Source organism: Manihot esculenta, chromosome 5, assembly GCF_001659605.2.
Source record: "Manihot esculenta cultivar AM560-2 chromosome 5, M.esculenta_v8, whole genome shotgun sequence".
NCBI lineage: Eukaryota > Viridiplantae > Streptophyta > Magnoliopsida > Malpighiales > Euphorbiaceae > Manihot > Manihot esculenta.
Genome location: NC_035165.2, coordinates 5,143,173 through 5,160,243, shown reverse-complemented (window position 1 = coordinate 5,160,243; position 17,071 = coordinate 5,143,173). Strand labels below are relative to the sequence as shown.

Genomic DNA, 17,071 nt, shown 5'->3' with positions numbered 1-17,071 from the left:
GAGAAATTTTTAAGTGAATTTCATTCAGCATTTAAAACACATGTAAATAAATTTCATTTAATTAGTGAATTAAATATAACTAAGTTTTTTTTAAAAATTAATATATAAAAATATATTTATTTTTAAAATAAAATAAATTATATATTAATAACAATTTTTAGATTATTTTATAAGAATTATCTAACACAGAATAGCCATATATTCCAATTGCTTATTGCACTTACCAATCTCAATCGTTTGATTAAAATTAATTCCTTAATCACCCTTGATTAAGCACAATAACTAATTTTAGGTAAAAAAGGCCCAGAGAAAACGCAATAAGCATATGATTAGGCAAAGAAGACCACGTGGCAAGCAAAGAGCGGTTTAATACTTGCATCCACAAGCTTTCCTTGTGAATATAAAGCCCCTGAGCCCTCCTCTTAGAAACCACAATAAGCTTGCAAAGAAAGAGAGGGAGAAGAGCCTGGGATTACTAAGAGGCAGAGGTTTCTTTAGCTGCTGTGGAAAGGTTTCTTTCCATAAGAAGATAAAAGTTTCTGCAGCAGTTTAGCTTCCTTGCTTGTTCCTCCAAGGTTTCTCAATTCGAATCGCAATGGCTCGCTCTTTCTCAGACGCAAAGTTTCTTTCTGCTTTCATCACCAAAGCAATCAACGGGAGAGGACTTTCAGCATCTGCTCCTGCTGCACCACAAGGAGGTGTGCGCAGCCTCCCCAAAGGAGGAGCTTCCGCGGTCAAGAAAATTGCGGAAGAGAAGATTGCATCCGCACAGAAGGTCGCATGGATTCCAGATCCCAATACCGGATGCTATAGACCAGAGAATGTAACCGAGGAGATTGATGCTGCCGAGTCAAGGGCTATGCTGTTGAAGAAGCATTAAACATAGAAACAGATAAAAGTCTTTCTTATTGATTCATTGATGTGGTCGTATAAAGAAACAAGAAAGGATGGATATATAAATAATCGGCCGGTGATCTTTGAATGTCTTATGCTTTATATCTTTGCTGTAGCTTCTCTGTCCTCCCTGTTTAGGAGAAAGAAGAATTTTTTACTTTGTAATTCTTCTTTTGCATAAAAATTAAATGATTAATTTCGTTGGTCGGTGGGTGCTTTAACTAATTTACACGCATGAAAGAGGAATACTCCAGTTTTGACCTTCACAGTCTTCCAACCCAACTCAAGGTTAAGGCAGCGAAAAATGGGATTATTCATTAAATTCAATTTTTTAAGAAAGTAATTTTAACCTACAGAATTTTAGTGAACAAAAAATAAAAAAGAAACCAATAAATTATTAAAAGTAAAAGATTCTAGCCTTATATATAATTAACTTATTATTTTATAAAAATTATATCTCTTGCCTAGAATAGCCAGATATTCCATTATTTCTCCTTTATCAGATGCCGCATTCACGCCGACCTTACGTTCGTGCAATCAAACCTGCTTCTTATTGCACCTCCCAATCACATGCTTTGATTTTGATCGTGGAAAAAGTCTATACTTTAGCTCTTTAGTATCTCAACCGTTTGATCAAAATTGATTCCTTAATCACCCTGATTAATTAAGCACAATAACTAATTTTAAGCAAGAGCAAACGGCTATAACTATACGCATATGATTAAGCAAATAAGACCACGTCATCCAATAGCCAAATTTGACTGGGTTGTGATGGATCCTTTTCCTCGAGCCCTCCTCTTAGAACCACAACAACTTTCGTAGAAAGAGAGGGAGAACAGCCTGGGATTACTAAGAGGCAGACCCTGCACCAAAGTTTCTCAATTTGAATCGCAATGGCTCGCTCTTTCTCAAATACGAAGTTTCTTTGTGCTTTCATCATCAAAGCACTCAACAAGAGAGGATTTTCAACGGCTGCAACTCCTCACCACAAAGAGGAGCTTCCACGGTCAAGAAAATTGCATCCGTAGAGAAGGTCACATGGTTCCAGACCCTCGTACCGAATGCTATAGGCCAGAGAACGTAGTGGAGGAGATTGATGCTCCCGAGGTAAGAGCCATGCAGTTGAAGAAGCATTAAGCATAGAAACAAATAAAGTCTTGTTCTTGGTTTAGGACAAGAAGAATTTTTACTTTGTAATTATTTTTTCAACATAGAAATTGAATGATTAATGTCTACTTAGTGAATATGATTCCATTTTTCAAAACTAGTCCCCTGCGCAGCATAAAATTTGCAAGATTCACGTCTAATAATACAACAACATGCTGAACACGACATGTGCGGCTTTGATTGTGAATCAAAGGTCTAGTGGGTTTTTAAGTGATTAAACAGACACAATAATTGTGGTTGGAGATGAATGGTTTGCTGGAAATGAAGGCGACAATACACAATTATTTTCCTTATTAGATTAAAAAAATAAGGCAAGCTTAGGCAATTTGAACACTAGCTGCTATTTTTTAACCCTTCCTTTATGGCGGCTGTGTGCAAAATCTGCGATGCAGAATTATTTAATTTGAGGAAGAGAGGGGAGAAAAATGATGGATGCGGTGACTTGTCAGAGTCAGACTCATTAAAATAGAGAAAAGAAATGGTTGAAGTGAGAAGCTCATGAACAACGCAAGAGCAAGTGGCGGTGTGCCCTTATTGACCAAGCAAGTTGCGAGGCCTTTTCAACAAGAAAAGGTTGCGAGGCTTTTTCAACAAGAAAAGGTCGCGAGGCTTGATAATTTGCTTGCTAAATTCAAGAATAATAACCCAATTTGAAAGCTTCTGTTTCGGAATGTAGTGCAATATTTTTAGTAATCTTTATTTTATTATTATTATTATTTGGGTATTTTTATAAAATTAATTCAATTATCCTAATTTGGGAAAGATTAGTGACGTTGATATTCGATGATTTTCCTTCTAAATAATGGAGTAATTACCAAATATAGGCATAAAAATGGGTACCATAAATAGAAAGGACAAATTAATCAGTGATAGAGATTAACGCCCTGGTCTCTGTTATAAGATTATGAATTTGTGATAGAGGCTAACACAGAATTAGATATTGTCCCTGTGTTAATGGCTGAGCTTCCATATTACATCTAAATATCCAAATGCTAATGGAGGAACATTCGCGAGACTAGAATTCGACAGCTACCATTCAAATTAAGAAAAAATTTAGAAATGAAAATGCCTACCACAGCTTTCTGCTGTATATCCCAACGAAATTAGATGCCCAACTCTCTGGCTCAACATGACATACAACTCTGACACCTACCATATCTTGTGATTGTGATGCTCCCATTTATTTACAATGCTCGCTCAGCAATTACGGGCTACAAAGACAAACTAGCATTACCAGGAATTAAATTGATATTTTCTTGAGTCTTATTTAAATTGTGGTGATTTTAATTTGAATTTAATTATTATATATATATATATATATATATATATATATTCATTAAACACTTAAATTAAAAATTATTAAATATTTAAATTTAAAAAAATTAAAATAAATAAATATAAATTACTTATATTATCTACAGTTCATTATAAAATAAAAAATAATCCAATTGTATTTTATATTTTATTGACTTTGAACTGTTTTTTCATAAAATAGCAAAATCATACCCGTGAATTGTTTTGTTATTTTATAAAAATTAAGAACATAATTAATAATATTTACAGTGTAATTATTAAATAAGATCATATTTTAATTATTTTTTTTATAAATTATTGATAACATAACTAATTTTTTAACTATTATAATTTTTATTAATTTAGATAATTTGTGTTTAATGAATTAATGACATATTATTAATCACAATTATGAGAAGTTTATTTTAAAAAAAATAAATTAACTGAGTTAAAAGCAAATAAAATTACTTCCCATATAAAAGAAAGAAATAGTTTTTAAGTTCTTAGAAAATTAAGAAAAAAATATTAACCAAATTGATAGAACTTTAATACTTGATGACAACTTGAAGTTGTAAATCTGCAAATTGCTGGTGCTATAATCGAAGCCAGCTGGCTTCCTTTGCTCCTCAGCCCTTGCAGAGAAGAAAAAGTTAACAGGCCACCTGGTGCCTGCCCAGAGCAAGCTGTGTTAACCAGATCACAGCTACGATGTTAATTTCACCGCATCTAAATATTATAAGCTCCTTTTGTTTCAATTATGTTTTCATTATATGTAATTTTTTTTAATTTTAAAGAAAATAATGTTTTACTTTCAGAAAATAAATAAATTTAAATGTTTAACTATTTTATTACAATATGACAAATTAAAATTCATTAAATAAATAGCTTATGCGGCATGACTAGAGTCTAAATAATAATAAAATATTAATTGCTGATTTTGGAGTAGCGGCTGAAAAAAACAATTACATAAATAAAAAGGAATTATGAGCAAGTTTGGAGCTCGTCTGTGCCGAAAGCGAGGCATGCCAGGCTGTTCATGCTTACGTGAGAGCAGACAATTCCCACTACAAAATAACAAAATAGTATTTCCAGTATTAATAAATATAATTTTTAATTAATTTTTTAATTATATTTATTTTAAATATATTAAATTTTATTAAATATTAAAAATATTTAATTTTTTTATAAATAATAATTTTAAAAATAATTTAAAAAAATATTGATAAAAGTTAGGATAAACTGTAATTTAGTCCCTCTCGTTTAGTGAAATATAACTTTTCGTCCCTCTATTTTAAAAAACTTTCAATTTAATCCTTCACATTTAAAAAAACTGCAAAATAGTCTCTACCGTCAAATTTTCAGTTAACCTTCCATTTATTTTAATAGAAATGACTAAACTACCATTTTTTCCTCATCCTTTTCCTTCTTTTTCTCCGATCCTTTTCTTCCTTTTTTTTCTCCTCCTCCTCTTCCTCCTTCTTCTTCTTCTTCTTCTTCTTTTTCTTCTTCTTCTTCTTCTTCTTCTTTTTCTTCTTCTTCTTCTTCTTCTTCTTCTTTTTCTTCTTCTTCTTCTTCTTCTTCTTCTTCTCCCGATTCTTTTTCCTCCTTCTCCTTCTCCTCCTCCTCCCGATCCTCTTTTTCCTTTTCTCCTCCTCCTCCTTCTCCTTTTTTTCTTCTTTTCCTTCTCCTTCTTTTTCCGATCCTTTCTCCTCCTCCTTCTCCTCCTCCCGATCTTCTTCTTCCTTTTCTCCTCATCTTCCTCTTCGTCCTCGTCCTCCTCCTTCTTCTTCTTCTTCTCCTCCTTCTTTTCCCGATCCTTTCTCCTCCTCCTCATTCTTCTGTATTGGGATGGAGTGAATATTGTTTGGTTGGATTTTTTTACTTAAAGGGTAGTTTAGTCATTTCATTAAAATAAATGAAAGATTAACTGAAAATTTGACAGTAAAAACTATTTTATAATTTTTTAAATGTGAATAATTAAATTAAAAATTTTTTAAAATAAAAAAATGAAAGTTATATTTTACTACATTGGAGAGATTAACGGTTCACCGTAAAAGTTATCAAACAAATTTCCTTTGACTCTTGACTTCGTTGGAAATGTCTCGGACCTTTCAACGAGGCTAATGGTCAGGCCTTCCAAAATTTAAATTAATAGAATAATTATTCCTAGTAATGGATGGTGTTCTCACGCGCCTCTTCTTCGGGCCTCTTCCTTCTCTATATAAAGCCCTTGAGCCCTCCTCTTACGAACCACTAGAAGCTTTCATTGAAAGAGAGGGAGAAGAGACTGGGATTACGAAGAGGCAAAGGTTCGTTCAGCTGCTGTGGAAAGGCTTGTTTCCATAAGAGAGAAATTTCTGCAGCAGTTAGCTTCCTTACTTGTTCCTCAAAAGTTTCTCAATTTGAATCGCAATGGCTCGCTCTTTCTCAAACGCAAAGTTTCTTTCTGCTTTCATCACCAAAACAATCAACGGGAGAGGATTTTCAGCGGCTGCACCTCAAGGAGTTGTGCCCAACGTCCCCAAAGGAGGAGCTTCCACGGTAAAGAAAATTGCGGAGGAGAAGATTGCATCCTCAGAGAAGGTCGCATGGATTCCAGACCCTCGCACCGGATGCTATAGACCAGAAAATGTAGCGAAGGAGATTGATGCGGCCGAGTTAAGAGCTATGCTGTTGAAGAAGCATTAAACGTAGAAACAAATAAAGTCTTTCTTCGTCGTGCCGATATATCAATAATCGGTCGCCGATCTTTGAATGTCTTATGCTTTATATCTCTGCTATAGCTCCTTTGTCCTCCCTGTTTACGACAAGAAGAATTCTTACCTTGTAATTCTTCTTTCATATAGAAATTGAATGATTAATTTCTAGTTAGCGAAATGAATCCATTTTTCAAAACCAGTCCCCTGGACGCCATGGAATTTTCAAGATTCACGTCTAATAATACATCAATATGCGGAACACGCCATGTGCGGCTGTGATTGTGAATCAAGGGACTACTAATCCATAAATCATGGGTAATTAAATGATTAAACAGACACAATAATTGGAGTTGGAGACGATGAATGATTTGCTGAAAAAGGAGGCAACAACACAATTATTATTATTACAATATGAAAAAAAAGGTAAACTTGGCAATTTGCACACTAGCTGCTATTTTTTAAACAATTTTTGTGCGGCTGTGTATAAAATCCGCGATGCAGGATTATTTAATTTAATAAAGAGGGGGAAAAGGAAAGCTGGATGCGGTGACATGTCAGAGGGAGACTCATAGGGAAGAAGCTGCGAAATGGTTGAAGCGACAAGGTCATGAGCAAGAGCAAGAGCTAGTTGTATTATTGGAACAATTCCACTTTTGGATTGGCATGCGGTGTGCCCTTATTGACCAAGCAAGTTGCGAGGCTTCATAATTTGCTTGCCAAATTCAAGAATAATAACTCCATTTCGATTAGTATTTGAAAAAGCTTCTCTTTTGGAATTAATGTAATGCAAGATTAGTGATGCTGATAATTTTCTTTCTCAGTAATGGAGTTTTTGGAGTGATTACCAAATATAGGCATAAATGGATTTGCTGATCCATTATTTTATGCAAAGAAAGAGATTGTCGGCTAACGCAAGGGCCACAGTACACTATCGATAATTTGACAGGAGAGGACTTGTTTATTAGTAGATAAGAGGGATTGATTGATTGTTTTTTTTTATTAGTTAATGTTTACATCCGAAAATAATGTAATCCGAATCTGCAGAAAAGTATTTATAACTTGCCGTGTTGTTTAGTTCTGTTGATTAATTAAAACAAAAGGAAAAATTACAATTTAATCCCTTAATTATGTTAATGGTCTTTGTTTATATGGTTTAGTATTAATGATGATTAAAATTTAGGGGTAAAATTATGAATTATCAGTGATAGAAGTAAAAAGAAAAATAGATGAAAAAACAAATTTGTAATGAATTATTCTTTTTTTCAAAATAGAAGCATCAAGAATTCTTTCTTTTACCTAAAAAAAAAAAAATGAAAATTGAAGATCTTAGTAGAAAGGATCAATCAATGATAGAGATTAATGCCCTTTTCTCTGTTACAAGATTGTGAATTGTGATAGAGGTTGTTAACTATTCTTCCTGTGTTAATGGCTGAGCTTCTGCATTCTCCAATGAGCACAACCTTTGGCTCCATATGTATCTAAATATCCAAAAGCCAATGGAGCAACATCCACAACAGAAATTTGACAACCACCATTCAAATTATGAAAAGTTTAGAAAATGAAAATGCCTACCACAGCTTTGTGCTCTGTATCCCCAATGAAATTAGATGCTGCACTCTCTGGCTGAACCTGACATACAATACAAGTCTGACAATACCATATCTTGTGATTGAGATACTCCTATTTATTTACAATGCTCACTCAGCAATTACAGGCTACAAGACAAAATGGCATTCGATATCTTCTTATCTATGGGGAGACAGCCAGAAATGGAATCTCGTTTATATTTTGGCTAAATACATTTAGACAAATTCATTCCTCACTTAAACTATAAAATATTAAATACCTAAATTTATAAAAATCATAATAATTAAAGCAAACAGACATCTTATGAGATGCAAGTTATTAGACATACACGCGATCATGTGATTATAAAAAGGAAAATACAAGTGCAAGAATCCAAAAATACTTAACGACTTAAAAAAATTCCACTCTTCTGATTTTATGTTTCAAGAGAAAATCATAATAACATCAACCTAATTTTGATTCAGATACTCCATTTGAAATCCTCGTCTATTCATATCCAGTTATCCAGTAGCTCCACAAAAACTAACAGTGAGAGACAGAGATTGCTTCAAACTTCATTTGAAAATACCAAAACCCAGTTTGGCTTTTCTAGCATCATGCAAACTGTCATAGAGTAGATTTAACAACAGCCTAAGCAAATAATTAGCTGCTTCTATTAATTGACATAGTTACTTAAGCTTGTTATTCTACTTATTTCTCACTAATTGCTATTTATTTTTTGGCAAATAGTATATTTTCAATCTACTAAAAGAACACTATATCCAATACTCATAAAAAGTTCCAAGTTTCCTTCAAATTTAAAAAGCACGTCCTACTTAATTATTAGAGATGGTAAATGTTCACTCGAAGCACTGAATAATTTCCCTAAATTTTATACATTTCTTTTTGTATGAAAACTAGTATAATGATAGGGAGGGGGCATTTTACCAAAATAACCCTCACAGCGTGTGAAATTTGCTCCCATTCACGTCCTTGTCATAGCAAATTACAGGGAGATAAGGAATTCGATTTGTATGTTCACCACCCACAAAGCTAATTCAAATGCGCCAGCTGCTCTGCTTCTTCGCCTCAAAGGAGGCTCCATCGTTGAGCATGTCCTGAGCATCAGATTCCATTCCAAGCTTGGACAGTGCAAGAGCTTGCATATAGAATGCAGTCGGCCACTCAGGCAAGCACACCTGAGCCTGCATGGCATCTCTCAAGGCAAGTTCTGCTTGGCCAATCATCAAATATGATAGGGCTCGTCTCACAAAAACAGTACCAGAGGGAACAGACATCATCGCTACCAGCTGCATTTGGAAAGATGATAAGTCTTAAGATATAAATCTCTTGTAATTTAAGGTAATGAGTATAAATTCGTATGGCCTAAAGAAAGACACCAAACTAAAAACTAAGATTTACAGTGAAGTGGCAAGAGGGTACCGTGCATAAAGAACAAAGGCATGCTGCTTTTATTCAGACTTAGTATGACTAGAACAACAAAAAAACATATCCTTCACAATCAACATATTGGGGAAGTAGTAAATCCAGAAGAAAAATATAATGGCAAAAGGTTGTCAACTGCTGCCTTATAAGTAGTATTTGTTTGCTTGATAAATAAATATTCTTTCAGAAGGATAAAGGCCATTTAAAGTGAAGAAAATAACTACACCAAAAAAATAAGTGGAAGATTAAGGAAACAAATCTCAGTGGTTTATGAATCTAAGCTATCTTTTCTATGACAGGTGGTTTCAAAATCTACGTAAATGATTTTCATTCTTTTAGCAAGTGCATAAGTTTACTATACAGATATTAGCAAGTGCATTGCCCTCTTTTTGGCTTTTGGGATGAGTGTAGAAACAAGCATCAAATAAAATTTTAGGTTACAAACTTTCACCTAATAAAATTAATACAAAAAACATCAATACACCATATAAAAGATATCAAAATGCAACCATAATAATCTATTGTAAAAGGGTTGATGCTCCAAACAGGTGAAATCCAAGCTAAATACGACTTCAAAGGAAGGTGCAAATGTGCAATAGCGTGGTTAAAGATATTTATCACAATAATTTGATACAAAAAGCATGGTCTGAGTATAAATAGTTAGCAATACATATTTTTTATATATATAAAAAAAAGGCTGGTAGTGTTAAACCAATCAAGGATCATGCAACAAAGGTTACATGACATCACATAGTACCATATTAGTAATTCCTTACTTTTCCAACATAAAAAAAAAAAATTCTTTATTTTCTCTTTTAATATATTATTATTATGCAGAAAAATAAAGCAAATAAAAAAATGAACCTTTTTTTTTCTAATCATATTGCATTAGTAACAAATCATTTGATTTTATGAACCATCATTTTATGGCATATGGAATTATTTAAACATCACCTTAAGAAAATTAATTAAAACAGCATTACAGTGACTAAATGTTAAATGAGGCAAAAAAGTGTTAACTCCTTTAAACTTTAAAAAGTTAACTCTGAATTTTTCATCATAGAGAGTCCTACTCTCTCTTAACATATATAATTTTCACAAGTTTTAAACAGTTGAAAAATAGCCATTAGAGATTTTGTTCCCACACCAAAGCATACATCATATGCACATAAAAGCGTGTCTAAATGCATGAGGCTTCAAGCAACATAGGCTCGAATCTGCACACACATCCCATGACTATTTAAACAAGTCCATTATTAGAAGTCGCATACCTTCGAATAATAATCAACAGCATTTTTGAAATCCTTGTCTCTGAAAGCAATGTCCCCAAATTTTTTTGTGTTCAGCATATCTTGCACTTGTTGAGTCCACTCTTGAAATGACAGCTTTAGAGAAAACACATTTGCAGGAAATTAGTTCAATATAGAATAATGAGGCCATTTGGATCTTTTGTCTATGCTTCTTCCTGTTTATTGTACTCAACTAGGTCCAAATTATGAAGCATTAGAAAGAAAATGAAATAGCACCTGCATACCCACCTCATTTTCTGCACCTTCTTCATCTTTATAGCCTGTTTTAAGCAAGATATCATGCACTGCAGTAAGATCCATTCTCACACAAGCCTTTCCAAGTGGGGAAAGCATGGTTGGCAGCACCACAGGTGTTTTCGATAGACCCATTAGCACAAGTGATGCAACCTAGAGACACAATTTTGAATATGTATCTTAGCAGTGACATGATGCATGTATGAACAGATGCAACATTTACACTCGGGGGGATGCAAAATTTACACCTAGAAGGCTGAAAAATTCACTAACCCAGCATTTACATTTAGGAACTAAGGTATACATTTAACGAGTTTAAATTCAACATAATTATAAAAAACTAATTCTAATTGAACTAGAATTAGATTTTACTAAAAATATAATTCTAATTTATCAACTTCGAAGTTATTAGATTTTTATTTAGTTAGACCAATAAAAATATCAACCTTCTAAATTTCTTCTTTGAGAATATAGAGGGGGCTAAAAGTAGTAGTCTATTGAAAAGAAACTCATATTTAACCTACTTTATTTAAAATTTAAAATCGCTTAGGTCATCACTGTGCATGATGCATCTCATAATGAACAGCAAAATGATTAAGCTCACAGGAAGTCAAAAGACCTTTTTTATAAGTTTACCTCTTTCTGCTTCTGAAGGGGTGTCACTGCTGTGAGAAGAAACTGAATATCAGGTCGATCTTTAGCCTCATATTGTAGACATTTGGAGGCTAGTTCCACCAATTCAGTTGCATCTTCATTAGCATATTGTCCTTCCAAGGAAGAATCCATTAATAACAACAAATTCTTCCCCCTAATCAAGTCCAACGCCTGAAAACAAATACGCATGGTAATTAAAAGTTCTACAAACCAACATTATACAAGATATATAGAAAAAAAATTACAGTCGTCATAAATTAGCAATAACCAGGAGCCACAAACTTTCAGCAGCAAAAGACATTTAAGTGAATGAAGTCAACTCCTCTCATATTTGACAATAAAGTACACAGTACATACGAATTAGTAAAAAATGCTACACAGATGCAGACCTTGGGGTATCAGTTGCAGAAACAATTTTCTTCAAAATAGCGAAATAACAAATATATGTGTACATACATATATATATATGATACATGGTATAACACTACATACATGGCTTGGAGGGATATGCTTCCCACTCAAGAGGTCCAGCAGAACAGTTCCATAACTGTAAATCACACTCTCGGGGATGACCCTGCCTGCAACATTTGAGCATCCAAATCATACATGTTGATGAAACTATCCAATCTCAATATCTTTACATGCTTGTCAATGAGCCAGTTGAATACTTAACCATATCCACCAGAAACTGTACCCATACTTATCAAAAGCGCCCAAGGTGCAAAAGCATTCAATACCAAAATTCTCATATCAAGAATCAAAATCTTCACTTTGTGAATCAAGGATGGAGAACCGATTTGAATCTTAAGATTCAATAAAAATTTTCAAAATAATTAAAAATAACATATACTCTAAAAAATAAGAAAAAAAAAACAATGAAATATATTTTGTTAAATATAGAGTTATCACTTGGCTAGTGAGAAGGATGCTTTATAATAGATAAATATATTCTTCTTATGTTATGTGGTTCTATGTTATAAATTATGAACTTTTGAGTTATTGATAATGTTTATCATTTTATATGTATTGAAACCCCCAGTTTAATTTAATCAAATAATAAAAAAGATAATGGTGTAAACTAAAATGTCAGCACATATCAATATAAATGTCATAGTTTGACAACTATAGTTGTAGAAGTAATTAACAAGAATAAGCAAAAAAGAAAATAAAGAAGAGGGAAAGGAAAAAAGAATAACTAGTGGGGAAAAGGACAAGGGAAGGTTGTGAAAATGAAGTGAAGCTATAATTCTTACAAACTCTAGAAAAAGAATCAAGCGAATCAATAGATCCATGTTGAATTGTAATTCAGTATTAAAACCATAAGATTCGTTCACAATTTAGGTACATTAAGATTTGTCCTATAGATTTAAATAGCTGGGACGGAAAATTGAATTGAATAAGGAATCGAATAGAGAATCATTAGATTCTAACAACAGTATTCAAGACTTATTTTTGATATTAGAAACAAAGTTACCATTATAAGTTACCAAACATGTTTCATGGATAAAAGTTTGCCGGTTCATACTATATTTCTGATATATATCCTGCTAGTGTCAGTATTCAATACTTGTTCTATATAAATTCGATATTTCAACACATAAATATTCACTCATGTGTGTTTCCTTTTGTCCTCTACTTTTGGAGCCCATGAAACGACATGCAGATTTCACCATTTGTCACAGGCAGCCAGAGAATCAAAAATCAAGAGTCTATGTACTACAGATAGCTAACATCTCAAAGATTTTAAATTTCTAGGAAAAGATCCCTCGTTGTTTACTGGTCACAAATACTTTGCTGCACCAATGTACATTGGTAAGATAGATCTTTAACCATGCACAAAAAACTACACATTAATCCCAAAGGATGCACCTGTCCGCAAAAATTCTGGAGGAGTATAAGCCAAGTTTGTGCTGTAGCTTTTCCCATCCCGGCTATTCTTCATTAGACCAAAACTAGATAATCGAGGATCACCATCCTGTCATTAAAAGTAACTTAAGTGACCAGACAGCATCAACTGTTAACAACAGAAAAAGTAGGAGCCTCTAGATGGAAGATGAATACAAGTGAGACACATGAACAAGCTAATAAGTAAAGTAAAGACACATAAGAATCGAGATGAAAAAAAGATGGTAAAAAATGGGGAGATAAATTGAAACGTAATCTGCCATATTAAGTTTTAGCATTTGCTACATTTGGCAAGTTACCATGAGATACACTACTCAACCACAAAAAGCTGAATCACTTGCAAGCACCAGAAAGTTACCCCGAGAGAAATGCAGTTAGAAGTGGAAAGCAAGCGGAAGATCAAAATATATCATCTAAAAGAGTAAAAAGGCTATAGTTGAGCAAGTAGAGGCAATGAGGTGCACAAAGGAATCAGGAGTAGCCTGTTTTCAGTGCCAACTATTATTCAACTCAACAACATATTTTATTTTTGTATTGACTGATGCATCTAAGTTTATAGTTAAATTTAGCTTGAAAGCACCAAAGAGGTCAGGACCAAACAGATTCTAACGTGCTTCACAAATTAAGAAAAGAGACTATGTGACAGAGAAAAATAAATAGTGGTGGGTGGGTTAGTTTAAAATGTACTACCTCATCGAAGAGGACTCTGTAGGCATTCAAATCATGATAAAGTTTACGGTTTTGGGCATTGCAATGCCCAAGTGCTTGTGCAATATAGTAAGCAACTCTGACGCGCATTTCCCATGGCAATGGTTGTTTTTCCCCTGTGGTGAAAATAGTTTCATCAAGTAATAGATTCCACAAAGTAAAGGAAAAGGGGGGAAAAAGTAAGGGAAACCTACAGTGAAAGAGATGCTTAGAAAGGGTATCATTAGGCATGAACTCCGCCACCAATAAGCGCTCATCTCCCTCGGCGCAACACCCAATTAAGTTGACTAATCTCTTATGCCGAACTTTGCCAACTCCAGAAGCCTCCGTCTACGGAGAGAGGCGCATAAAGAAACTAAGATATTTATATATTTTAAGAAAATAATTGATGAAAAGAAGAAGACGTTACCACAAACTGGTGAGGGTCAGGCCAAGAAAGCCTGGAGAAGCGCTTGATAGCGACAAGGCGATTGGCGTTTAGCTTCCCTCTGTAAACCACATTGGGAGCTTTTTCTCCACTTTCAGAGACTATCAAATCGCTGCTAAATCCGTTGGTGGCGGTTCGAAGTTCCGCCAAAGAGAACTCTCTGAAGGTTGGAACTTGGTCTAGGTCTTGGTGATGGTCAAGGTCAGTGGCTCCATTAGCGAGATCTGCTTTGGGTTCTTGAGGTGGAAGAGGCTCTTGGTCTGGAGAAGCTATATGGGTGGTTTTCGACTGAAAGCAGCCCATCACTAGTTTTCCGATTGTTGTTTTACATATACAGATGGATTGCGAGAGCGAGTGCAGAGACTGAAGCAAGTAAAGAGAAGGAAGATCAAAAGGAGTAGCTCTACAAGTAATGAAGCATCTCTGGAAGGATTCGAAACGCAAAGAAATTGCGAGAAAAAGTCAACAGTCGCTGAAATGAATGATTAATGAAGAAGAAGGAATGGAGGAAAAGCTGAGTCGTCTCCTGAGCGAGTCCCGCTGTTGGTTTCTCTCTGTCTACTACGAAGCTGAGAGTCTGAAACAGAGAGAGGGTCACATGACAAGCTGAACAGGGGCACGTGAAGAGGAAGGAGGTATATATTGGTTTTGTTTTTCAATGATGCGTATTTAATACGAATAATTTTTATATTTATATTATTTCTAATTTTATTCCTTAATTTTGTAATCGATTATTGATATCAGTTTTTTATAGTATTTATCTTAGAGAAGAAATGGAAAGATAAAAATTAAAATTTTCTGGTTTGGTATTACTTGGTGTAGTTGCTGCTTGAATCTTGAAAGTAGGCACTTTTCACCGCCTTTTGGACGTCCAAACTTCCCATTTTAAAAGGCATTGCGTCACCATGGGGCCTCTGCCTTAGCTCAAAAGTACGCCACTCCAAATTCTGATTTGGTTCGCTTCATTTCAAAATTTATTAACAAGTGTTTTTGATCTAATTTTCAGCCAACTAAGGCCAGTCTACGCAGATCCAGAAAGGCCATGAAACAAAGCCCAACCAAGGTATATGAAATAGTCACACAGCACGGTGATTGGGCCTAAGTTCAATCATTAATAAAGTGATGGATCCCTCCGCAATGCATAACAAGCGACTATGGTGAAGGAGCCACATAACATTATACTCAAAGACGGTTCTACAGCAAGTGTCCATTGCTGAATAAAATCATATAGGCAATGAATAATTTTGAGTTTACATTCTTCAAAAATTAATTTAATCACTAATTTATCTTTACTAATTAATAATTTATTTTTTATTATTATGTATCATTACTAACTAGTTTTGATTTTTATTAATAATTTAATTTATCATCACTAATATTTAATTTTTATGTAGTATTACTAACTAATTTATTGTAGTGAAATAAAAAAATAAAACCCTAGTAGCGGTAAAAGATTTTGCAATACAACTAATTCTGCTACTAAAAACCAATAGGTAGCAGCAATATTGAGAACTGCTGCCAAAATATCAACATATGACAACAATATAAAGTTACTGCCAAAAGCACAGCAGCAACACAGAAAAAGTTACTGCCCTAAAATCTATCATGTAGGCAGCAAACGCAGAAAAGGTTACTGCAAAAAAGTTACCATCAATGTATTTGAGTGTTCAAGAAAGTTCTTACTGCTTTATATAATATTCTGGATTTTTTTTTTGTGGGGTGAAGTATAATGAAGTTATTGGAAAAGAGGCTTGAAAGGTGGCGTATGCTTCCAAATTCTTCTCTTTACATTTTAGAGCTTGAATGTCATTTCAGAATCTTCCTTTTGCTTTTCTCTTCTTGTTTATTGGTTCTGTTGTTTGAATTTTATTCTAACCCTTTTGTCTTTTCAAGTGAAATTAATTCTGAATTGTGCATTGGAGCTGGGTCTGGGTGGGTCATGTTGGTTTTAATCCTTATCCTGCATCTTCTCCATTTTCTCCTTGCAATTAATTGCAGTTTAGTGTTAAATGAACTCTGTATTTGCCTATTTCAATTACTTTGACAAAAAAAAAAGAAATTAATCTTCATATTTGCCTTTGTCAATGAAGAATTATACCATGTTTGATTAGGATTTTGAGTCCCTAATTTATTTCTACATCTTCTCTTATTTAGATTTTATTTGATTCAAATATATTATTTTTTATAAATTACTTTTCAGAAAATAACTTAATTAGATTGGAACAAATAAAATATTTCCCATCCGAAAAAAAAAATCATTGAATTTCTAGAAAATCAATAAAAAATACCAACCATACAAAAAACAAATTTCACACTTTTTGAAAATTTTAAATTCCTTAGCTGAGTTTCTCCTTAGTCTTTTTCATTTTTTCATTTTTTCATTTTCTCTACCACCTTTGAAATTAGTTTTTCAGTGGTAATTATTCTAGTTTTGAAATTAATTTTTCAGTGGTAATTATTCTAGTGTTTTAGTCTCTCCCTAATTATTTTGTTGACTTCGTCAGCCACCTTTCATTTGTTAGAGGAGGGATAAACGAGATCCTTCACCTCTAAGGCTACATGGAGCAGTCGAAGCCTAACTGGCCACTATGAGTCCCAACCATTCACCGTCTCCACAACCTCTGAGTGGTTAAAATAGGTGCAGAAACCAAGCCCACGGCTCAGAAAGAAACAACGCAAGGCAGAGGAGGGTGAGGCCGTCCCATCTATCTCATAGATAGGGGGCAGCCAAAGATAATAGGCTAGCTTCTGAAATCTAGGTATCCCAC

At 33.8% G+C, this 17,071-nt stretch overlaps 3 protein-coding genes across 5 annotated transcripts; 2 read left to right on the top strand and 1 right to left on the bottom strand.

Annotated features, from left to right (window-relative positions):
• The first annotated feature begins 427 nt into the window (after nucleotides 1-427).
• On the top strand, nucleotides 428-1,101 carry LOC110614692 (indole-3-acetic acid-induced protein ARG2). Its single transcript, XM_021756308.2, has one exon. It carries the CDS (start codon nucleotides 596-598, stop codon nucleotides 878-880), a length of 285 nt encoding a protein of 94 aa, XP_021612000.1. The 5' UTR covers nucleotides 428-595; the 3' UTR covers nucleotides 881-1,101.
• A 4,497-nt stretch (nucleotides 1,102-5,598) lies between these two features.
• On the top strand, nucleotides 5,599-6,225 carry LOC110614666 (protein SENESCENCE-ASSOCIATED GENE 21, mitochondrial). The gene has a single exon (XM_021756276.2). The coding sequence runs from the start codon at nucleotides 5,767-5,769 to the stop codon at nucleotides 6,040-6,042; it is 276 nt and encodes a 91-aa protein (XP_021611968.1). The 5' UTR covers nucleotides 5,599-5,766; the 3' UTR covers nucleotides 6,043-6,225.
• A 2,180-nt stretch (nucleotides 6,226-8,405) lies between these two features.
• LOC110615635 (serine/threonine-protein kinase BSK2) lies at nucleotides 8,406-14,932 on the bottom strand. Of its 3 annotated transcripts, none has more exons than XM_021757623.2 (9): nucleotides 14,286-14,932; nucleotides 14,071-14,206; nucleotides 13,859-13,992; nucleotides 13,133-13,238; nucleotides 11,756-11,841; nucleotides 11,246-11,434; nucleotides 10,592-10,762; nucleotides 10,337-10,450; nucleotides 8,406-8,929 (listed from the first exon to the last, which is right to left on the bottom strand). In XM_021757623.2, exons 1-9 carry the CDS (start codon nucleotides 14,604-14,606, stop codon nucleotides 8,678-8,680), a joined length of 1,509 nt encoding a protein of 502 aa, XP_021613315.1. In that variant the 5' UTR covers nucleotides 14,607-14,932; the 3' UTR covers nucleotides 8,406-8,677. The 3 variants fall into 3 exon arrangements, with proteins under 3 accessions (XP_021613315.1, XP_021613316.1, XP_043812685.1); XM_021757624.2 differs by having other exon boundaries at nucleotides 10,604-10,762; nucleotides 14,286-14,931; XM_043956750.1 differs by lacking the exon at nucleotides 10,592-10,762.
• Between the last annotated feature and the right edge of the window lie 2,139 nt (nucleotides 14,933-17,071).

Excerpts from the sequence above, each read along its gene's own strand:
- LOC110615635 (XM_021757623.2), bottom strand. The coding sequence starts at position 14,606 with ATGGGCTGCTTTCAGTCGAAAACCACCCATATAGCTTCTCCAGACCAA. Across the intron at positions 13,239-13,858 it reads ACAGAGTCCTCTTCGATGAG|GATGGTGATCCTCGATTATC; the intron begins GTAGTACATTTT and ends TTTTAATGACAG. Across the intron at positions 10,763-11,245 it reads CCCTTCAGAAGCAGAAAGAG|GTTGCATCACTTGTGCTAAT; the intron begins GTAAACTTATAA and ends TTGTGTCTCTAG.
- LOC110614692 (XM_021756308.2), top strand. The coding sequence starts at position 596 with ATGGCTCGCTCTTTCTCAGACGCAAAGTTTCTTTCTGCTTTCATCACC.
- LOC110614666 (XM_021756276.2), top strand. The coding sequence starts at position 5,767 with ATGGCTCGCTCTTTCTCAAACGCAAAGTTTCTTTCTGCTTTCATCACC.